Here is a 23,495-nt window from a genome sequence, read left to right as displayed (position 1 = left end):
GCAGAAAGTTGCTGGGAAAAGTCAAGGTTGACTTTTCTGGGCCTGTCTTCCCAGAACGCCTCTCAGCATGTGGGGAGCAGGTCTCACCTGGCTCATGGTGGCTTTCAGCATCTCTAGGAGCAGCAGGGCACCTTCAGTGCACAGCCCTGCCCGGAGGACTTCTTCCCTGTGGTGTTTATGCAACAGCCACTGAAGCATGGCATCCAGGCTGTCCTGAAAGAGGAGGCAAGGGCTGTAAGAGACCTGGGCTACACACCCAAGGGACTGGCTGTCCATCCAGTATGCCATGTTTCTCTGGGGGCCCCAGTGAGAAAGACAAAACATCAAGTATCAGCCCAGGTGGCTGGTTCATTAGAGGAATTTCAGCCACTGATGGAGCATAAGGGAAACACACATGTCTAAGGTAGGCTGAAGACCCACTAGCAACTGGCATCGGGTCTGACATCAGCAATACTCAGTCTCCCAATCAACTTTCATGAATTTTTGTAAATGAGATTGCAGAAAACATGACAAATTCAAAGGCTTTAGGGCAAGTGCAGTCAGAGAGAGCGTGGGGTTGACAAGCAGGACGATCTGACTTTGCTTCTTTAAAAGCTGGGCTTATGCAAGCTATTTAGCCTCTTGGCAGTTCAGTCTCCTCTGTTGAAACTTCCATTATCTGCCCCATGGGATTGTTATAAATATCAAGTGAAATAAAATATGTAAAACATCTGTCACAGGTCCTCACATTCAGCAAATGTTTGTTTCCCGAGCCACAGTATGGGGAAAAAACACAAGTTATCAGAGTATGTTAAATTCTGAAGTGTGATCTGTAATACTATTAACATATATCAAGATTGAGATAGGTCAAATATAAGGATATGCAAGAAGTGAATTTTTCAGTCCTCGGCAAAGCCGTGCCCCTCCAATGATGTCTATACAGTGCAGTTTAACTCAAGTCTATCAAGACCAAGAAACAATTTCTGGGTCTGTTTAGCAGGTGCTCAGGAGGCTGAGCAAGAGGCGGGGTCTGTAATTGATGTGCTCAGCATCTACGGCGAGAAGCAGCCGTAAATGCACTGGTGCCATACAAGCTGAAGGCGTGATGGGGCCTGAAAGAGAAAGGTTCCCACTGTCTAGGGGGTCTCAGCCCGAGGTGGCATCTGAGTGGAGAACTGAGGGAAGATAGCTTTCCAGGAAGGTGAGATGGGAGAGGGCTCCTCAAAGGCCCAGGGCAGGTAAGCGCAAAGCAGCTGGTCTTACTGGGGAGGTGACTCGAGGATCGCAGCACAAAAGGCCAATAAGAAAGGAAGATGGGCTGACAGACAAGTGAGATCCCAATCAGGGAGGGGCTTGATGCTGCCTGCAGACTCCAAACCCAATCCCACAGGAACAGGAGCCAAAGAAACCTTGGATTTGGTGCAAGTCAGTGAGCTAGTGAGTGAGAAGCTAGTGAGAAGGTGTCCACAGTGAGTGGAGACTCTGCTTTGGAGGAGGACCAGGAGAGCGATAAACAGGACAGCAGTTGGTCAAGAGTGTGAGCCAAGGGGGCAGCTTCCAGCTTTAGGGACATAATTTATCATACTTATGGTCAATGAGGAAAGAATCAGTAGAAAAAGAGATGCTGAAAATATAGAGAAAGGATACTAAGGCATGCAGTCACTTGGGAAAGGCATGGAAGGAACACAGTTCAGCCTTAAAAAGGTGACCTTTGCCAGCGACAGTGAGAGAAGGTGATAAAGATCATCTTGGAATACACAAGTGATGGAAGGTAGAGTCCTGAGGCAATGCTCCTTCGTGCGGGCTTCCATTCTACCGTGATATAAGTCATCTGAGCAAAGGGTACCTGTGGGCCAGAAGGCTCAGGGCATGTAAGGCTCACACTAGAATGCAGGGGAGAGCAGGGGCGTTCCTAAGGTACAGGGACATGTTTCTCCGAAGGTGATGGAATGAGGTTCTACGTCTGTGGCGGCAGCAATCCAGCCTCCCCATGTTGCCCCCACCATCGTGCAATTTGTCTACCCAGAAGGAGAAAAACTTAAAAGTGGAACTGATAAAAAAACAGAGATCTGCTGGGAGGGACAAGGCAGGCAGAGGCTGAGCAAGTCTAGGATATGTGAAGAGCAAGCAAGGAGGTGGGACTGCCAGGGAAGGAAGTGGGTCAGGATGAAAGTTGGGAGGCATGGAGGAAGGTGAGGAGAGTCTTGGGGGACACAGAAATCAGAAACCCAGGTGTGCCACTCCATCCTGAGAACCCCTGGAACCTACCTTGGGCCCGTCCGTCAGCTCTGTGAGTGGTGTCTGGAGGAAGAAGGTGGACACGATGAGGTAGACTTCTGGAATATGAACATGGTGGGCCAAAAAGTCGCTCAAGACCCGGAACCCAGGAAGCAGGCAGGGGCTCTGGTCAGGCGTTGGAGGATGGCTCTTCAGGTTATCTATTGATCAGGGAGAAGGGCACAAAATCCAGTTGAGAAAAATTGCTTCTGGTCAACATGGGGACTGGGCACAGGAAGGAATCCCCTCCCACCAACCCGTCCTACAGACATGCCAGATGGAAATACATCATGCATATACAGCACAAGAGTGTGCTCAGTAAGAACTTCTTTTCCTACTTCTGATGTGCTCATTCATTCATTCAAACCCAGATGCTTATCTGGTGCCTACCACCTTAGAGGTAGCAAGACCTCTTTGTATAGGCAATAAGAATGTAGTGTTCTGAAAAAATATACAGAACCACAGGCCTTCATCAGCTATTTACAATGTGGTGGGAGGAACAGACATTACAGAATTAAATACCTAAATAAAAATATGCTTGTAAACTATGATAAACCGCCCCTCCCCCCCAAAAAAAGAAAGAAAGAAAGTGTAACAGAGGTGCTCTAATTGACATGGGACCTTCCTCTCATGGAGGAAGTGACATAAAATCAAGACCTAAAGAATGAATCCACATCAGCCCAGAGAGCCGTGCTGATGTTGAGGGTTGGGGAAGCACCTCTGCAAGAAGGAAAGAGTTAAGGGGACTTTGAGGAGTGGAAAGAAGTCCCCAGCATCTGAAGAGCAGTGAGGCCATGTGGGGAGGAGTCTGAAAAAGGAAGTCAGGGGTGGGGGAAGGGGTCAAGGTCAAGGCGACGCTACAGCAGGCGGTGTGAAGGCCCCTTAGTCCTGGCAGGCCCTCATCCACAGACAGGTGGCACCCTGTCTCCTGGAGAGCGCCACACACTCACCCATCACGATGTCCATGCCCTCGGAGCTGCGTTCCACCCAGGAGCCTGCAGGCAGGCCGTCTTTAAATCGCCCTCGGAGGGAGGGGCTTGACAAAAAGTGCAGCAGCAGCCTCAAGCCCAGCACCACTGTGCTGGGGTGCATGTGGCCCTGCACGAAGAGCAGGAACCAGTCGGACCCCAGGTTCAGAAACATCTCTTCCTTTGTCCTGGGTGGGGAAGGGGGTCAATAAATGCTATAAATTATCTCTCAGCCCATAAGCAAATGACATGTCCAGAAAATACAAATAACATCCAGCTTCATTAGGCACCCAGAAGAGGCAGGTTAAGGTTAACATCTGGACATCACTCAGCAAAGTATATATTACATTTTAAAAGATCGGTAATGTTGGCAAGGCTGCTGTGAAAGAGGTGAATTTGCCTATTAATGGCTGAAGCATAAGTTGGCCAAAGCTTTTGAAAGCAACTGGAAACCATGTACCAAATGACAAAGCCCTGCTCACTAATATTCATACTTACACAGTGTCTGACTGGCCACTCACTAATGACATCAATGTAGTTGCATAAAACACATCATGGTTACTTAACTCCCTTTTAAAATACACTGTTCAGAATTAGTCTTAATGGAATAGCACAATATTTATGCATCTTTATTGGTTTAGACAAAAAAAAATGTTTAACTGTCACTTTCAATAATGAACTTTAAAATGATGTGTCTGGAGAATATGGACTTGCTAGAGGGAAATGGAGGTCAGAGAGATGGGAGCCGATGCTCAGGGGCAATTGTTCAGCAAAACCTGAGGTTCCTGAGAGCCAGGAAAGGGTCCATCCTGGCTGGGCAGCAGTCTCAGCACCAGTTGCCAGATTAGGTGAGGTGAGGGCGTGGCCACTGAAACTAGGAGTCAAGAGATGGTCCTCTCTCTTAGCCATGACTTCATTTAGTAGCTGGATGACTGGTGAGCTCTGATCATCTTCCCTCATTATGACGACGAAGAGGATGATGGAAGTGATGTTGGTGGTGGTGATGGTGAGAGTAGGCACCATGCTCAGAGTTATCCACCTATTAATTTCTATCTATGGCAGCTATTTCTATCTATCTATTTTGTCTTCACAAAGATGAGTAGAAGAGAGACATAGAGGCTTAGGTCACCTCCCTAAGGTCCCTGAGGGCAGAGCTGGGGTTTGAACCCAGGAGGTGAAGCTGTCAGAGCCCAAGTGCTTAAGCACTACATTACATTCCTTTTCAAAAAGGTGGAAAGGTAGAGACTAGCTCATCTCCCTGGGTCAGGAAGATCCTCCAGAGGAGGGCATGGCAACCTGCTCCAGTATTCTTGCCTGGAGAATCCCATGGACAGAGCAGCCTGGCAGGCTGCAGTCCATTGGGTCGCAAGGAGTTGGACACGACTGAAGCGACTCTGCACACACGCAGCTCACCTCCAAGGCATCTTCCAGTTCTGCCATGCACTGATTCTAGAAATCTAGAGACCGTTAAAGCACTTTGTACAAGGCTGATTTACTGAGGGGTAACTCCCCACCCCGATGCCTCCCTGTCCAAACACATACACACTAAAAGGTCAGCTTAGTGAGAGTAGGATCTGGACTGACCTTTTCAGCATGGCGTTCTTGGAAGGAGGAACAGTGTCTGGCACACAGTAGGTACTCAACAAATAGCTATTGAATTAGTGACCCCAGAGCCGAGATAAAGAGTGCGGTCCAAGAGAGTTAATGGAAGTTTATGACTGCATGTTGTTTTGAAAGTTAACTGAAGGCAGATACTTCTTTTTCCAACTTGGAAAAATAACTGAAAGACTAACAGTAAGTAGCAGAAGAATTTGGCAAGCCTTTTCCCTGATAGATGCTATTTAGGCTAACCATTTCTCCATTCCATTGTCTGCCAAGTACAGGACATCAAAATCAGTGATTATCACAACTGCCAAGACAATAACAATTACACTTCAGCGATGGTGACAAGAAGAGTTTATTGTAATGAAACCAAATCTGCTTTGAGTTACTCATGCCCATTTAACATTTGCATCAGAATATCTTAGGGCAAGGTCTGCTTTATTGGGTGGAGAGAATATAATTTTCTTTCTGACTAGTGCAGAAAACCAACTCAGAGATGCTAAACTTTTCATTAAGTAAAGGTCTTAATACTGCACCCTGTATGAAGCAGCCTTGTGGAAAATCACTCTTTCTGGAACTACTTACTCAGAGGACAGATGAAGTTGGGAAGAAGATATTACGCTGAGCAGCATCTCCAGCAACTGGTTTCTGAGCCAGATTGTCTTTCCAGATGTTTGGCTTCCAGCTACAAAAAAAAAAGAAAAAGAAAATGGAGATTTGAGAGAAAACGGATGTAAAGAGACATAATATTTGCTGCAGTAGGCAATCATATTCACCAAATGCTTAGTTCTCCCAGGAGTTGAGACATGCATGGGACTTGAAATTTTGGCTTTCAATTCTAGATTTCCATTTAATGCTTTAAAAGAATTTCTGGAAATGTTTCTAAAGTTTCCTTTAATTAGAGATGTTTTTGATGCTTCCCATAGCCCGCCCCCCACCCAAAAAAAAAATCCTAAAAATGATAGGGTCAAATTTTTCTTCCAGTAGAAAGAGTTTTAACATTATCATGGACTGTAACATTTCCTGAGCACCTACTATGTGCTGGGCATTATGCAAGGCAGTGGGAGCAGAGTGGTGAAGATTATGGTGCTCAATCTGGGTCCCTGCCCTAGTCCAGGGCTTTTGCATGTCTATGCTGCACTAAAAAACAGAGCTTGAACTGCAGCAAGATTACTTCTGAAGCATAACTATGACCTTGAAGGACATGTAAATACTGTCTTTGTAGATATTTAGCGAGATGAAAGTTTTAGAATGGAGTCCCCATGAGAAGGAGGGTTGACTGCACAGTATGCTGCTGCTGCTGCTGCTAAGTCGCTTCAGTCGTGTCCGACTCTGCGACCCCATAGACGGCAGCCCACCAGGCTCCCCCGTCCCTGGGATTCTCCAGGCAAGAACACAGGAGTGGGTTGCCATTTCCTTCTCCAATGCATGAAAGTGAAAAGTGAAAGTGAAGTTGCTCAGTCGTGCCCGACTCTTAGCGACCCCATGGACTGCAGCCTACCAGGCTCCTCCGTCCATGGGATTTTCCAGGCGAGAGTACTGGAGTGGGGTGCCATTGCCTTCTCCGGACTGCACAGTATACTGTTAGCTAATTATCCATTCACGCAGCCCCTTGGTCGGCCAGTTAGTTTACCACCAATTCAGGGCACACAGCATGCTGTAGAAATATGACTGATGAGGCAGCTTGGAGAAATGGAGTCAGAGTACCCTCTATTTGGATTCTGGCCCCTTCTCTCTTTAAGGTCGTAGTCTCTGAGTCTCTGTTTTCTCATCTACAAAATGGGAATAGCAATTCCTACTTTTCAGGCTTGATCTAAGGATAAGAGAGAATTTATCTGGATTGAGTGACATTAGCCAAGAGAATCTTTTGTGATAAGAGTGTTCTCTATCTGCCCTGTCTAATGCAGCAACCACCAGCTCCACATGGTTATTCAGCACTTGGAGCACGGCTAGTGTGACTGAGGAACTGAATTTTTAGTCGCATTTCATTTCAATAAATTTAATTAAAATGGCTACACGTGGTTAGAGGCTCTCATCTTGGACAGAGGAGGCCCAGGACAAAGCAGTCAGTAATGGTCCCCTTCACGTCTGCCCCTAGCAGAGGGAGTTCAGAACCTGATGCAGCTGCTGTTCTGAATCTGGTTGAGGAGAGAGAGACTCAAAGAAACAAATCGCAAGCCTTTGCATGAGAGTAAGCACAAGGACTCTAGCAGCCTAGAGAAGGTGACCTAGTCTGGCCTGTGGGACTGGGAATGGCTGGCCTGGTGGGGTGAGGTGGGGGTGGGGTGGGGCAGGGGAGGTGACCCTGCAGAGGGACCAGCAGGGCCGAGCACGGTGGACGGCAGACCCTCACACATTAGAAAGTGTCAGCGCTGTGGAGCATTGAAGCCGGGGCTCGCCAAGGGAGTGAGGCAGAGGCTGGGGCGTGAAGGCGCCCGCCTGTGATATACGGGGAGCTGTTATCCCGCAGGACTTGGAAGCCATTCCAGGTTGTGAGGGAAGAACACACGATTTGTTTTTATTTGTGGCTCTAATCATATAGCTGTGACCTCAGAAGACGGCACCCGGGAACAGCAACTCGGTTTTCTGTGGGCGCCCCCCTCTTCCCGCAGCCTCGCACTCAGACTGGCCCCACGGCGTGTGCCTGTCAGGGCTGCTGTGGGCGTCGCCCTGCTGCCGTCAGACTGGCGCCTGGGAAGGGTCTTCTCACCGGGCAGGGAAGGGTCTGGGGCTCTGTCCACACAGATCTGCTTCTCGTCCAGCGACGAAGGCTTGAGGGTATACACCACGAACAGCGCGATTCTGAAGGCAGAAAGAGAAAGACACACTCAGCTGAGGGCTTGGCCCGCGCCTCCTGAGCACCCAAGAAGGCTTTCTACACAGAATCACCCAAATGTGGCTTCAAGGGAGGGCTTGAGGGGGAATCGTGTGACTCTGTGATCAGTGTGATCTTTCCAGAGATCTCTCCAATCTGTCAGGATTCATCAGAGAAGCTGACTCTGGCTCTGCCAGGTCAAGAGGACAGACATGGCTGAGGACACAACAGCTGGGAAGTCTGCAGGAGGCCGGCGTATGGGGTCACTGGCTGGTGAGGATGGCCGGGCACATGGAAATTCTGGGGTTCTTGGTAGGTGTGTCTGAGCACCAGGGAGCAGTGAACCCACAACCCTGCTGAGGAGTCCAGGGGACCCACCCCTGTTTTCAAGCCATGAACAGAGAAAATGTTTCTAGGAGGTTCCAGGGAAATAGAACCTGCTGCTGCATTGAAGGGCAGTGCTGCTGAGCTGAGTGTGGTAAGGGGAGAGCTGGGGTCTACGTTCCCTCACGAAGCAGCCCTGATGCTCCGCCCTCTCCCCCGGGGAGCTGGCACAATACCTAAGCAAGTCCTGGAGGCTGAAGTGGCCCCTCAGCTGACAGCCCAGGATGGCAATGATGGTGGACATCTTGGAGGGGGTGAGGCCTGGCTCGTTGAAGAGGAAGACGAGCTTGGGAATAAGCTGTGCCTGGTGAGCAACTTCAGCATTCCGGGGTCCTTCCCTGGTGAGCCCAGGAGAGAGGCAGTAAAAGCTTTTACTGGAATGAACCAAATTTGCTGTGTTTCTGCTAAAAAGGTTCCACAGTCTGGGTTTGCTCCATGGCCCTCTGGCTCTCATGCTCTCCTGGCAACTCGTCAAAATGCTGCCAGACACCCATCGAATATGTGTCTGCCCAGTGCCCCAGTCACTTGGGGGTGAGCCTCCCATGCCCTTCCGCCCCCACCCCCACCGCCACCGGAAACTGCCTTCAAAGACAACCACCAGTTATTGACTTTTAAATTCCAAGCCTCAGGGAAAACTAATGCTGGTCTCAAAGAACTCCCAACAAAGAGAGCAGACTGGAGCACGACCACGGAGCATTTCCCAACAGCCGGCACGCGGGCCTCGGCCAGCCCGTAAGCCTGTGTGTCTTCCTGCTCGCCCCAAACCACAAAGTGGATGAACGTGCCTCCAAGAGTCAAAGGGGAGAGAGACGGGATTCAAGCCTCCGCACCCCCTCCTCAGGATAATTGCAAACACAATTTCCTGTAAATTCTACTCCCTCAAAGAAAACAGCTCCCAGGTGAGTGTCCATCTCTTAGAAAACAACAGGTACAGAAAGACAGTGGAAAGGGGGAAAGAAAAGAAATTGGAGGCGAATGAATGTGGATGGATTGCTCCTTCTTGAGCTGTCTTTCACTACTGCTGTGTTGAATTCTGCCAAGGCCCATATCCCTGATACACAGAAGAGGTAGAACCAGCCAAGTCTGTGTGTGGCTTGCACTCATGTGTTCAATGAGAAGATGTGCATTCAGCACCTGTAAGTACCCAGTGTCCTTTGTGCTCTCATCACAGCACTGAGCAGCCTGCTTTCTGCATTCCTTCTCCACAGGGCTGTGTCTTGTCCTTCCCTGAACCTCCAGCACTATGAAGTGGTATGGAATGGAGTGGGTTATAATAGTCAATCATGAGTGGATGAATGAAAGGGTGGTTGCAAACACCTTCAAACACTAAGGTGCTAATGATCACTAGAACAGCTGATCTGTAAGGAGTCAGATGGAGGTGGATGTGAACAGCCTGCTGTATAAGGAAGGAGGTGGGTTGATATACTGGCTTCCCTGCCTCCCTTCTCCCTTATCCTGATCACAATCCCTGGTTTTCTTTGGGACTTACCTCTTTCTAACTTTCCTCCACCTGCTCCAGAGGGCAAGAGATGCTCCTGGCCTGGCCACATAACCTAAGATGGCCTGTGAGACTCTATCCCTACTGCTAGGAGTATTGAGTGAAAAAGAAGCCCTGTCTGCTGACTGTCCTGAGCCGCGGACACTCTATGAAGTTGCCCAGCCAAACCGAAGCCAGCATAGAAGAAAGCACAGACAAGACCGGGGTAGATCTCAGATAAAGTAATATAAGCATCATTCAGACACCATGTGAAGATCTGCCTCTGTCAACTGTATGAGCCAATAAATGTCCCCTTTCTCTGCTTTCCTTTTCACCCTCTATTTCTTCCTTCTTTAGTTTGGTTTGTGTTCTGTTTCTGCCATTTGCTATCAAAAGAGCCTTGACTAATTAAAAAAGTAACAATGTGATGGCATTTGGAGAGAGGCCTTTGAGAGATGCTTGGGTTATGAGGGTGAAGCCCTCATGAATGGAATTAGTGCCCTTATAAAAGAGACCTCAGAGAGCTCCCTTACCCCCCTGCCACTGAGGTTGTAGTGAGAAGATGGCAAACCATGAACCACGAAGCAGGTCTCCACCAGACACTGGATCTGCCAGAGTCGGATCTTAGATTTCCAGCCTCCAAAACTGTGAGAAATAAACTTCTGTGGTCTGCCAGTCCCCTAGTCTATGGCTTCCATTGGAAGGAAAGTTATGACCAACCTAGACGCAGATTAAAAAGCAGAGACATTACTTTGCCAACAAAGGTCCATCTAGTCAAGGCTGTGGTTTTTCCTGTGGTCATGTACGGATGTGAGAGCTGGACCACAAAGAAAGCTGAATACTGAAGAATTGATGCTTTTGAACTGTGGTGTTGGAGAAGACTCCTGAGAGTCCCTTGGACTGCAAGGAGATCCAACCAGTCCATCCTAAAGGAAATCAGTTCTGAATACTCATTGGAAGGATCCTGGGTGATTAGTCCTGGGTGTTCATTGGAAGGACTGATGCTGAAGCTGAAGCTCCAGTACTTTGGCCACCTGATGCAAAGAGCTGACTCATTTGAAAAGACCCTGATGCTAGGAAAGATTGAAGGCAGGAGGAGAAGGGGAGGACAGAGGATGAGATGGTTGGGTGGCATCACTGACTTGATGGACATGAGTTTGAGCAAGCTCCAGGAGTTGGTGACGGATAGGGAAGCCTTGCATGCTGCAGTCCATGGGGTCACAAAGAGTCGGACACGACTGAGTAACTGAACTGAACTGAACTAGCCTATGGTATTTTTTGTTATAGCAGCTGAATAGACTAAGACAGACATGCTGCCCCCCCAGGGACCTCATGCTCTGGGAACCGGAGAAGTCCATAGTTACTGAGCAACTGGCTGTCCTGTCCTCCTAGTTCCTATTCCTGGCATGAAACTTTAGCTGTAACCCCCAGGCTGCCAAAGCCCAGCCTACCTTGTTGACTGAAGGATTTCCACTAGATGGGAAAAGAGAGAGAGCTCCAAATTGTCGGCTGCATTCATCCAGAGCTGGAAGACAGAACACAATGAAATCAAGTGTGTGAAGGGAAGGGTTGCCAGGCAGTGTGAGCTGGTGAGGTGCTGGGTGTGGTCTTCTTTGGCTTGGAATCACTAACACAGCTTACCAGCTCCAGAATCATACCAGTTCTCCTGACTGCTAGAAGATATAGAGGGCACCACCCCCAGGAGAAAATGCAAACACCGTTCCTGTCTTTTTCATCTCTGCTGCTGTCTGGAGCTTTGCTGTGGATCCTGATTCAAACCAAGGACGCCTACAGTAACCATCTTCTACATGTGTCCCACCCTGGGCCTCACAGCCTGTGTATCAACACACTAAATGCATCTCATTCTCATTGGATCCAACTATACAAGGCAAATACCAGTGTTCCCAATTTAGAGAGGAGAAAATAGAGGGTAAGATAGGCCTTTGAGAGACAGGTCCCTTATCACCAACAAGTCATTGAACTGGAATTAGGAGCTGAGTCTCACCTCTCAGGTTTTATACTGCAGCAACTATGCAAAGAGTTGCAAAAAAAAAGGAGTCGCAAAGAGTCAGACACGACTGAGCGACTGAACTGAACTGAACTATGCATTCGGCTTGTGCGTGCAATTTCTTCAGGTCCCCTATCTATAGAACCTGTAGCTCCTATGCAACAGAATTGTGAATGACACACACTTGTGAAATGCACTGAGATTCTGCGAGTGAAGTTTATCACTCGGATTATTTTCTTTATTGTAAACAAAATGCAGTTGCTCTCCTTTCTTCTGGGGCAAAGGTATTATTTCTATTAATACTTTCCTTTAGAGAGCTCTATCTATCATCATTTAGTATCATCTATCATCATTTAGTATCATTTATCATCTAAAGTATCATCATTTAGATCTATCATCTAAATGATGATACTTCCTAAGTCCCAGAATCCAGAAAGTTCAGATGTGGGAGTTTAAGAGTGCACTCTTATAGCAGCAAAAAGAGCTCACACTTACAAATGCTACCATTTGCTGGAGGCAAGAAGCATCGCACAAAGTCCTAAAACCAAGTCATTATCTGCATTTAGTAGATAAGAACTGTGAGGCTCAGAGAGACTGAGCACCTTGTCTGGCGCCCACGGTTTCTAATTGGCAGAGACTGGCTTCAAAGCCTGGTCTGACCATGGAGCCCACTCTCTTTCCTTCTTGCTGTGTTCCCCCACAGGCATCTCCTGCAGACAGTGACTCAGAGAGTCAATAATCAACCTCACTTGAACCAAGCAAGCAGTCATGGCTCCATCCATTTACTTATGGGGGAAAGTGGAACAACCTCAGTGGCTCTAAGTTTATTATGAAGGCAGAGACTGTCCCTCTCCAGTCCCCAAGGCTCAGCATCATACACGTCACGTAATGACCTCTTAATAAGGATCCACTCCCTTCTTTAAAAGAGTGAATACAAAGTAAACCAAAATAAGACAAGTGGATTACTCTTAAGCCAAAAACAACCTGACATATTTCCAGCCCCCGAAAGCACACTCACTGCCAGCTACACACAGAGGTAAGGCAGCTGTCACTTGAGAGAGTTGGTGTCGATAAATGTGGCTCCCAGGAAGGTAGAGACACGGCACCCCAACATTCTCAAGAGGATGCCAAGAGCTTTGCATATTTGAATTCCCACATTCAGTCATGAAGGCAGTCACTGAATAAATGATACATCAGGCTCCGTGTTGGGAACTGGGGGAGCCGAGAAAGTAAGACAGACATCCTGAAGCATACACCTCCCCATCTTCTGCTCCAGAGCTTTAGAAAAATAACAGGTTGTCCCAGCACACTTGAGGCCACCCAGCTCGTTTAGAAATTATGTAATACCAACTGTCTGAATTTTGGAAAACATGCATAACTGAATCTTTTGGTTGTTATTCTGTGTCACATAACCCCTGTACTAAAGACTGTATTAAGATGTCTGTATTAAATTAGTTTGAATTTCAAATGAATAATGTGTCAGATTCTGCTCTCTCCCCACCCCTAGGACGACCTCAGTCTCAGAAAGGGGTGGCCTTTTCTGAAGCCACAGGCCTAAGGCATGCATGACTTCAACTTCGTGTCCCTTTCGGCTTCTCAGTGTCCTGCCCCTCCCTGCCGCAAACCAGTCATCAAGGATCTGCCCCTTCCATTGTAACCTGCTCTCTGCTCCCCAAACCTTCCCTCCCCTTGAAGGACTTGCCCCACCAACAGCTGATTCTTACTTGGCACTTTGGATGCCCCTTTCCCCTGCTCAAGTGTCCTACATTCTGAAACACTCTTTTTCTCTTCTGCAAAAACCCACTGACTGTCTCCTTCCAGCCTCTTCCCTGCTCTTCACCTCACGCCCAACTCCACCATTTACTCTTCCCTGGGCCTGTCGGTGACCTCCAAACACAACAGACACATCCCTGCCCTGACTTCACTTGATGTAGCCAGCTCTGGGGAAATCCTTCTTCTTTTAAAAATTCTCTCAATCTTTTAAAAATGTTATGTCATTTCATTGGTTTATTGTGGATTTTTTAAGCATCTTTTCTGCCTGTTTTTATTAGTTGCCTATTTTCTTAACCCCAGTGTGAAAAGCACCAGCTCAGCTGAGGGGCTAGTTTATTCAGGGAGGGGACGGGGGGTGCCTATGGTGGCTCCAGGAGCAGGCAGTGGGGGCCCGGTGGGTTCCTGTGTGGGTAATTCCTGGGCTGGGCTGGTGGCAATGATATAGAGGAGCCAAGATGCCTGAGCGCGGCCATGGCATTGTAGAAGGGGCAGCAGTGTGGTCACGGCATGCTGACTTGTTTGCCAGGGTGGTGAGGCTATTTTGCATATCTGCTTCCTGCTGGGCACTGGGAGCCCGTATCCCAGGTCTGGTTGGCTTCCCCAACAATCCTTGCATCAGTCTCCAGATCCAGGAGGAGAAGGGGATGACAGAGGATGAGATGTTTGGATGGCATCACTGACTCAATGGATGTGAGTTTGAGCAAGCTCCAGGAGATGGTGAAGGACAGGGGAGCCTCGAGTGTTGCAGTCCATGGGGTTGCAAAGAGTCACCTCTACCTGCAGTAACATCGCTGCAGGTGCCCCAAGCCACCTGCTCTCAAATGCCTGTGGCTGTTCTCATCCCTACATGTGAACAAACGGCATCCACCCCACCTGGAACATTCCACCACTGAACATGTTCTGCCAAACTCAGCCCCAGAGCCCTGATTCACGAGCTGAGCTGACTGTCCCCTCTTCACACTGCCCGGAGGCCCTTTCCCCACTCACTGGCACCCAGCACATTGTAGCATCAGCTACATCCTGTTCCGGGCCCGGATGGCTGTGTGTGGGAGCTGTGTCCTGGTTATCACCGTGCCTCCAGAACACAGCATGGTGTCACCATCGCTCAATAAATGATGCTTTGTGAAGGGATCTACCCAAAGTTCTGCCCGATGCTCCTCGCTCAGCCTCCTGTGCGCCCTATGGCTCTCTCACTCCTTCCTTTACAGGAGCATTTCTAAACAGCAAAGCATCATCCACAGAAATTGGTATGCCTTAATACCCTCTTATGTACGGAAGCCTACAATTTTAAAATCTTTTCCCAGACAGTAGCGGATTTGACTCCCACACCAGCCTGTGAGGGAGAGACGATGGTCTCCCTTTCACACAGGAGAAGACTCAAACTCAGAGAAGTCAAGGGACTTGTCCGAGGCCACACAGCCTATTGGTGGTAGAAGTTAATTATAAAGCACGGCCTCTGAGCTCCAAAGCCTCTGTGGTTTTCTTTCTCACTACCACCTTGACCATGCAGGAAGCAGATCCGCTGGGTTTAGAGGAGGCTCCAGGTTTTCTGTATCTTTAGGGCTAGCGACCAACCTCCAGTTTACCTCGAAATTGCAGAGGATGTGCTGAAAGACACCAACGTTGGTGATTACGGAGGGCCCAAAGCCCAGTTCTGCAGTGCCAGTGATAGACAGGATCAGCTGAAAAATGCGATGGTTCAGAAAAGAGGTCTTTTTCCTCAGGAGAAATGCCATTATCTGCAAGGGTTAAAACACAAAGCAGTTTCCTAGTGAATGCATCATCAGGACTCTCTCTCCCTCGTCTACCTGCTCCTGACAGCACCCTTTGTCCGCCCAGTCTGGAAACACTCTACTCTCTGGGACGACCTCCTCCATCGCCTTTTTCTTAGAAGGAAAACATGCACCAGCTTCTGCAGCTGCTTCCCCAGCAGTGTCCACTTTTCTGTGCTTATGTGGCGTCACCTCTCACTGTGGGCCCCGGCTCCTTCCTGAATTTTCCACATTTCCGGGATGCCACTGTCTGCTGGTTGCCTTCCACCTTTCTGCGCTTTTCTCATTTTCCTTTATGGGGTCCTACATTCATAACCACCACACAGAGGCTGCTGTATCACTAGGCAGCCACCATCTGCCCACAAACCCAGTTCCGGCAGCTCCACTTTAGGCTGCTGCCACCAGATGTGCCATTCTGCCATTCTGCTGTGCCAGGCCTGGGAAACTGGCAACACGCAGGCATCCCGGTCCAGGCACCGGAACCCCAGTGGCCCACACTCATCTCACAGACTGACTAGGTGGATCTAACCTAGCCTCCTGTCTCTGTTGACTTCAGTAGCACGAAAGTCAGGCTGCCCTACCATCCACTTGTATCTGGGTCCTCACCCACTTCATTGAGATTCTCAGCTCAGCTCATTCACAGCTCAGTTCCCCACTCCTGGATCCAACAGTCCACCCTTCTCCCCGTCCTCTCAGACACTCTCCAGTGGGTCATCCGGAAGTCTCATTTGTTGTTATGGGCTGGCTGTTTGTTCTTCCCAAACTCCATATGATGAAACCCTAGTCCCCAGTGTGATGGTATTTGGAGGCAGGTCTTTTGGGAAATAATTAGCATTGGATGAAGGCATGAGGGTAGAGCCCTCACAGATGGGATTAGTGCTCTCAAAAGAGTCATAGGAGAACATTCTTCCTCCCTCTACTCTGCCATGTGAGGATACAATGAGAAGTTGGCTATCTGCCATCCAGGAGGGTCCTCACTCAACCTGACCATGCTGGCACCCTGATTGTGGATTTACCAGCCTCCAGAACCATGAGAAAATTAATTTTTGTTGCTAATAAACCACCCATTCTATGGTATTCTGTTATAGCGGCCCAAACTGAGACAATTTAGATCAGCAAATAGTTTCTTTTCAGACTATTCCAGTCGCTTCTTTGGCAGATCTGACCATTCCCCACCCCCCCACCAGGACACAATTAGAATGGCTGAAAGCTGCGTGAGAAAAACCACTCAAGTTGACTGATTTCACTTTACATTAATACTGTCAAATGTCAAATTGGTATCCAATCTGGCCTGGCAGTGCAGTTCTGCTTTTCTGTAAGTTGGCTTTCCCCATCCCACAGATGATGATCTCAACTCTTCTCTCTCCACAACTTCCCACCACCACCACCCAACCCAGTACACAGCTGAGAGTTTAGAACCCAGATGTGAGCATGCTCATCTCCTCACCACCAGATCCACAAATGCCTGTACTGCATTCCTTCCTGCCACGAGCCAGGTTTCCACTCGCCTGCCCTCTGGAACCCACCCCCTGCCTGCTCCTTGGGGTAACTCCTCTGTCCGAGCTTCACCCCTATTTCTCCTTTCTGTCACTTTGTTCCTGATAAACACGGCAACAAGTACACAGTGTTTGTGTTCATCTGTTCAGTCATGTCCAACTCTGCCATCCCACGGACTGTAGCCCACCATGCTCTTCTGTCCATGGGATTTTTCAGACAAGAATACTGGAGCAGGTTGCCATTTCCTCATCCAGGGGACCTTCCTGATCCAGGGATAGAACCTGAGTTTCCCACATCTTCTGCATTGCTGGCGGATTCTCTACTGCTGAGCCACCGGGAGCAAGTCCATACACATCATGCCAAGTGAGTGTGCGTATTAGGGAAAAGCAGGAAAAGGTGCTAGAAGTGGATGAGGTGGGGTGAGGGGGAGGCAGGAGGCACAGACTGCGGTCCAGCTGTGGCCACAGTCCTTGACGTGACACCAGGCAGCTTTCTTCCAGACCCTGACTCGGGTGCCAAAGAGACAAGGAGCCTCTTTCCTGCCCACACTGGGCCCAGAAGGAACCCGCAGCTGTTGCGCCCCAGTGACTTTGTCTAGACTTTGACCCTAGGCGCTGCCCTCCATGATTCGTTTCTTGGCTGCCTCTCAGCCAGGCAGGGCGCTCCTGGAGGACAGTGTCCCCATCTCATCTGACATTATGAACAGTAAATAGCCATATAATCATGGTGTACACACACACAGCAATTACTCTGAGCAGCCATGCTTCTAAGCACTCAGCATATATTAATTCTGTGATCATGATCCTACACAATGGGGGCTGTTATTATTCCTATCTTACGTGGAAGAGAGATGAGACACAAAGGTTAAGAACTAAAGTTGGCCGACATTTCTAGGGCATTTCGTCTGGGCCGGACATAATTCTAAGCCCTTCGCCTGTATTAAATCATCTAGTCCTCACTGCAACCTCATGATACAGGAGACACAATAGATTGTATTGTACAGATGTGGAAACCAAGACAGAGAGGATAAGTAACTCAGAAAAAGTTAAATAGAAAGAGGCTGAATTCCAACCTAGCACTCTGGTTCCAAGGTCTGGGCTCTTAGCTGTCATGCTAGATGCAAAGTAGGGGGATCGCAGATGATTCTTGAATTCACCAGTGAAAGATGTTGGCAGCCACAGACAGGTGAGCATCCCCATCCTGATCAGAGCTCCTCTCTGGCTGGTTGTCACCTGGCCCTCTGCTCTGGTGATGCTGAGGGACCAAGGAACTTTCAGTTTGCTTTCTCCAAAAGTCATACTGATAGGAATGTCTACTTGGGCCAGCAAGGCTCCGCCTTGTTCCTCAGGGATGACAGCTTCTTGCTGGGTGGTGGGCGGCATTTGCAGACTCGGGTGGGAGGGTGGACTTACCTCGTACCCACAGATGTGCTGCATCAGGCGGTCACACATGACGTTGCTGGTCAGAACCAAGTGCAGGACTTTGACAGCCGCGTACATGCTGTGGTCATCCGTTGCTAAGGAAACGAGGCCCAGGAGGATGGCAGGCCCGCCAATGAAGTCCAGGCTGCTGGCGGCAGGGCTGGAGTGGAACAGCCTGACCCCTGTGTGGGACAAAGACATTGCGAGCGCACCACAGCGCCACTCCAGTGCAAAGCCCTCTGGCAGCATGCGGGAGCTGTCAGGGACGTCACCCACTTACATCTGTGGAGCCTGCGCACAGGACAAGCCGGGAGGAAGAGCAGGGGCTTTAGAAGTTTCAGGTCACTCAGAGACCCTGCGCTGAGTCCTCTCGGGGTCATAGAAGGCTGAAACGGCCCAGGGGGTTGCATCCTCCACCCTCTGTCTTAGTCCAGAGTGCCAGATGAGCTAGCCGTCCTGTGAGCTGGCTGCTCAGACAACCTCTGGCTCTTGCCCGGGCTCTAGATCTGCAGCACTCGCCCCTGGCACCAGCTCTCTGTTCTGCTCTTGCCTGATTGCAAGGCACAGTCGCCGGGTGTTTTTTCACCCAACACCACAGTTGCCTCTGCTCAGAGGCCCCGCTAGACTCACCAGATAGGCTCCGTTTTGCGTAGACGCCGGCTTGGTTAGTAGCAAGTTCACTAACAGTTGTCAGATGCAGCAAAGGGATCTGATCGCTGCAGGGAAGCTGATGCTCTGGTGGGGGCTAAGTCTCAACTCTTACTCTCACCACCTGAGCGTCTCAGCCCACTCAGTCTTGCCTCCCACCCCAGAATTCCAGGCCGCACAAGTGACACCAGCCACATGCTCTCTTTCCCAAATAGCAGGAAAAGTTCGTACCTAATTGGCCCACAGCAACAGCTCCAATGGTTCGAAGAGAACCCGAGAGGTGACCAGCACAGTTTCTTAGCAAGAACACAGGCACGGCACTGTCACGGGATGAAATGTTCATCTAGAGAAATTGGCAACGGTTAGTCCTAAGCAACTTGCCTGGAGAGGAGGCGGTCTTGTCCAGGACTCCTGGAGGGCAGGCATCCTGAGGCCTGGCACTCCGTTAGTGTAAGCCGTTGGATAAATAATAACTGAACCAACATCAGAGGGACTGAAGCCAATATTCAGGTTCTGTCCTGCCTCCCAGTCTTTGGCTTAATCAGAAGGAAGAACCTTTCATTATACAATTGTGCCACCAACGTCCCACATGGTCACTAATTTAACAAATGCTCACAGTGAGGGGCTGATGAGAGTAGGGAGGCCCTGAGGACACTTGGAGGCATAACAGTGTTGAGACGCCCAGGGCTGCCTTCTTCTCAGTCTAGGGTCCTGCAAGTCTGCAAGTCCTGGCATCACTGGTCTCCAAGAGCCAGAAGATGGGACCCTGGCCTCTTCTAGCAGAAGACTCTGCGCTGGTAAGGCATAGTGTTAGTGCTCAACAGGACTTAACCCCTGATCCCACCTCCTCAGGAAAGGGAGGGGACCCTCTGTCTGTGAGGGTGGTGAGAATATAAACAAATGAGCCCAAATTCATCAACAGTAAGCAAAAGAGCGCTTTACGCAGGGGATTAGGAAATAGGAAATCTAATGGCCTCTTTACCTAACTAACTTGTCTGCTTTCTGCTTTGCAAATTTTTGCTTAAACACAATGGCTCAAAGGCTACCTTACCATCTTAGGGGTTAGTAGAACCCAGGAAAAGGAAGTTTTATAGTGTTCCCCGTGTCACAAATGTTGTTTAAATATTCCATTTGTTCTCGCTCTACTGAAGAGAATGAAGAGTACCTACTATTTTCTCTGAAAGAAGAGATCTGGTCTTGAGGAGTATGAATGGGTAGGAGCCATAGAATATTTTCACAAATGAAGTGTGTTTTTCAACACACACACACACAAATGTGAATTGGTGTTCATTTAATCACTGAAAGCTGCAGCAAGCCATGAGATCTTTATTCCGAAAAGGAGCAGCAAGCGACGTTAGAAGGTGTACCTCTTTGGCAATCAGACGGCTGTCCACCTCATTGTATGTCCTTCTAATGTCTGCAACTCTGGTAACGGAGGAGCTGGCTATGTGAAGGCCGAAAGAAACCTTTTCCTCTGCAACCAGGGGCGTCACTTCCACACCAGGATCCTCTCCTACAACAACACGTCTTCAGTTATTTCTACTCTCACTTTACTGAGTAGGAAATTAACCCTCAGAAGAGTGAGCATCTACGGCCACATGGCAAAGTCATCGCTGAGCAATGTTTGTAGCTTTTATATGCTATTACATTGTATGTCATATATTATATGTTTTGTCCCCACCTGTCATTTCTGACACATAGAAAACTGTAGAGAAATCTTACAATATTAACCCTACTATAAAATAGAAGCACTCCAGGTACGAAATTACTAAGTCTTGAGACATCTATTGTGAGTGTAACCTCACCCCCAAAACCAAAGCGCTGGGCTGAAAGCCCTATGGTTTTCAGTGAGCTGCGTGTCCGGGGCAAACCCCTCCCTTGGTTTCAGCACACAGGTGCTCACTCAAGGAGAGCTATATGTGCTAGTGAGAAGCATGGTGTAAGCAAAGAGTTGATGAAACTTTGGCTCTAGACCTGGCCTCCTCACATTGTTCTTGCCAGTGCTCATTGCTAGAGGAAATGAAGTTCAAAGAACACATGAGGCCTAAAGACAAAAATGCTCCACAGTGCTCAGTCACCCTTCACCATGCAAGAAGGCATCAGTACACAGATTCATTTATCATTCTTCCCAGATGAGAGCTGACCCCCTCGACTTGGCAGAGTAGAGAGAGCAATACTCCCTGCTTGAACAGCCAACAATCAATAATGAAAATGTGGATGTTTTGTCTGCCTGTTTAATAATTGAAGACAACAGTATACTTTAGTTAAAAAGCTTCTTCATTAAAAGGAATGTAACTTATTTATCTCATTCTCTTCCCTCTTTCTTTGCTGATGATATTACCTACCCACTTTTCTCTATTATATACTCTGGAATTGAAACCTACAGGAGATTGTCATTTCCTTTTCTGTGACATTTTCTATTGGCTTGTAAATATATAATAATCCAATTACAGAGGACTTCCCTAATGACTGGCCTGTGATGAGTTTTTTCCTTATAAATAAGCTATAAATAACCAGATGTCTATTTAAAAATTAGAATGAGCAAGGTCATTATAAATCAAAACACCCCATACCTTGGATGTGCACAGCCTGGAAGTTACCACAGTATCTTGGGCCAAGTTTGTTAATAACTTCCAGAGTTTCCATTGAGATGGCTTCTTCAAAGAAGTACGTGGGGCCCAGACGCCATATTAGTAATGACTTTTGTTTCCAAACTCGAGGGGTAGCAATATATCCATAAACATCCACAAATGAGGATGGATCCATTGAAAGGAATGGTCCTGGTAAGGCCTGAATGTACAACATCTGTTCAAACAAAAAGGTGGGGGAAAGGGGTAGATGGGATATATTTAATCTCAGAATTAATCAAATAAATACATAAACCCAAAAATGATATAGCTTATTCATCTCTCAAAGTAAAAACTTTATTCAGAAACATTACAAAGATAACTCTCAAAGCTGAGAAACACCGCATAAAGCAGTTTATAAAAAAAATTCTGTGTGTATGTGCACTCAGTTGTGTCCGACTCTTTTATGACCCCAAGGACTGCAGCCCGCCTAGCTCCTCTGTCCACGGGATTTCCCAGGCAAGAATAGTGGAGTGGGTTGCTATTTCCTCCTCCAGGGGATCTTCCCAACCCAAGGATTGAACCTGAGTCTCTTGCGTCTCCTGCAATAGCAGACAGATTCTTTATCACCAGCACCACCTGGGAAGCCACGTGGTAGTAAAAACCTGACATTGTGCCTTTGGAAATAAATGTGATAAAAAATATAAAGTGTCACTGAAAGGTTCATCTCTTTTTCCAGTCATTTCACAAAGAACTTTAAAGTCCAATGTTGGCACATTAATTAAGTTTTACATACTAAATATAGCTACAGACTAGAAAGGAAGAAATAAAACTGTCCCTATTTGCAAATGGCACGTCCATGTAGAAATTTCTAAGGAATCCACAAAAAAACAAACTAATAAGTGAATTCATCAAAGTCACAGGATATATGATCAACACATAAAAATAAATTGCATTCTATAGACTAACAAAGAACATGCAGAAACTACAATTGCTCACAAGAAAAATAAATACTTTCTTGTTCTGCAAAATCCCATGTGAAAGAGGATGAAAGAAAGCTATAGATTAGGAGAAATTATTTACAAAATTACATATCCAGCAAAGGGCCATTATCTAAAATATTTAGATAAAACTCCTAAAACTCAATAGTAAAACAGTAAACAATCCAATTAGAAGTGAGTGAAACATATACACTGCTGCTGCTGCTGCTGCTGCTAAGTTGCTTCAGTCATGTCCGACTGTGTGTGACCCCATAGACAGCAGCCCACCAGGCTCCCCCATCCCTGGGATTCTCCAGGCAAGAACACTGGAGTCGGTTGCCATTTCCTTCTCCAATGCATGAAAGTGAAAAGTCAAAGTGAGGTCACTCAGTTGTGTCCGACTCTTAGCGACCCCATGGCCTGCAGCCCACCAGGCTCCTCCGTCCATGGGATTTTCCAGGCAAGAGTACTGGAGTGGGGTGCCATTGCCTTCTCCGAACATATACACAGACATCACTAAAGAGGATATACAAATGGCAAATAAGGTTCTAACATTTGAGAACAGCTGTTTCATCTCCAGCCTAAGTCCATCTTTTTTCTTGCTCAGCAGACACCTGCATCTAGACACAGACCTTATGTTTATCCCATTTAAATTTCACTTGCTGGAAAGTCATCTCTGTCAGTCTTGGCCCTTGGCCATTCTCCATGCCATATTTTGCATATTTTGACATATTCCCATGGCATCACATACCTTCTAACCTCCATGCTGACTCACTCTGGTTCAGCAGGCCCCTGAGGTTGGATGTTCATCTATGTGCCAATTCACTAAACAACACACCAGCCTTGTAACTATGAATTCAATACAATTCATCAAGTGTGTGTTGCACGCTTTCTGTATGCCAGCCCTGTGCTAGGTGAAAGCAAGTTCCAGATATCAATAGGACAAGGCTCTTAGCCTCACAATACATGTTCTGCTTGACAGAATACAATCTATTCTATGAAACAAGACTGAATACCAATATACTCTGTGAAAGAGGACCAAAAGTAGCCCACTCTGTAATTATGCCTAAAGAGATTAAAAAAAAAAAAGACTTTGGGTGACCACAAATGTAACCACACTTTTCATCCTGGCTAACGTGAGTGACCACTGCTCTTTCTCCAGTGACAGTTTAAGCCCTTTCCCTTTCCTTCTGCTTCCTGATTAAAAGCTTTGAACATACCCAGATACCAAATTGTCTCTCTGACAGCACCCCATTCAGAACTGACTGACTTCCACTTTTTTGAACCCTCCCCAAAATCACCTAAAGTGAGCCCAAATCCTGTCAGT

General features: G+C 47.8%; 1 protein-coding gene across 1 annotated transcript in view; it reads right to left on the bottom strand.

Annotated features, from left to right (window-relative positions):
* Positions 1-23,495, bottom strand: part of WDFY4 (WDFY family member 4) — a 248,721-nt gene that overhangs the window by 136,162 nt on the left and 89,064 nt on the right. The window contains exons 20-31 of the mRNA XM_055538375.1: positions 21,195-21,426; positions 19,989-20,134; positions 18,853-18,964; positions 17,965-18,155; positions 14,870-15,022; positions 10,954-11,027; positions 8,202-8,363; positions 7,537-7,628; positions 5,412-5,511; positions 3,207-3,412; positions 2,248-2,417; positions 88-213 (exon numbers count right to left, since the gene is read on the bottom strand). Of these exons, the coding sequence (XP_055394350.1) occupies positions 88-213; positions 2,248-2,417; positions 3,207-3,412; positions 5,412-5,511; positions 7,537-7,628; positions 8,202-8,363; positions 10,954-11,027; positions 14,870-15,022; positions 17,965-18,155; positions 18,853-18,964; positions 19,989-20,134; positions 21,195-21,426 (1,764 nt within the window). The remainder of the gene's footprint in view (positions 1-87; positions 214-2,247; positions 2,418-3,206; positions 3,413-5,411; positions 5,512-7,536; positions 7,629-8,201; positions 8,364-10,953; positions 11,028-14,869; positions 15,023-17,964; positions 18,156-18,852; positions 18,965-19,988; positions 20,135-21,194; positions 21,427-23,495) is intronic.

This window comes from Bubalus kerabau, chromosome 1, assembly GCF_029407905.1.
Source record: "Bubalus kerabau isolate K-KA32 ecotype Philippines breed swamp buffalo chromosome 1, PCC_UOA_SB_1v2, whole genome shotgun sequence".
NCBI classification, from domain to species: Eukaryota; Metazoa; Chordata; class Mammalia; order Artiodactyla; family Bovidae; genus Bubalus; species Bubalus kerabau.
This window is presented reverse-complemented; position numbering and strand designations above follow the sequence as displayed.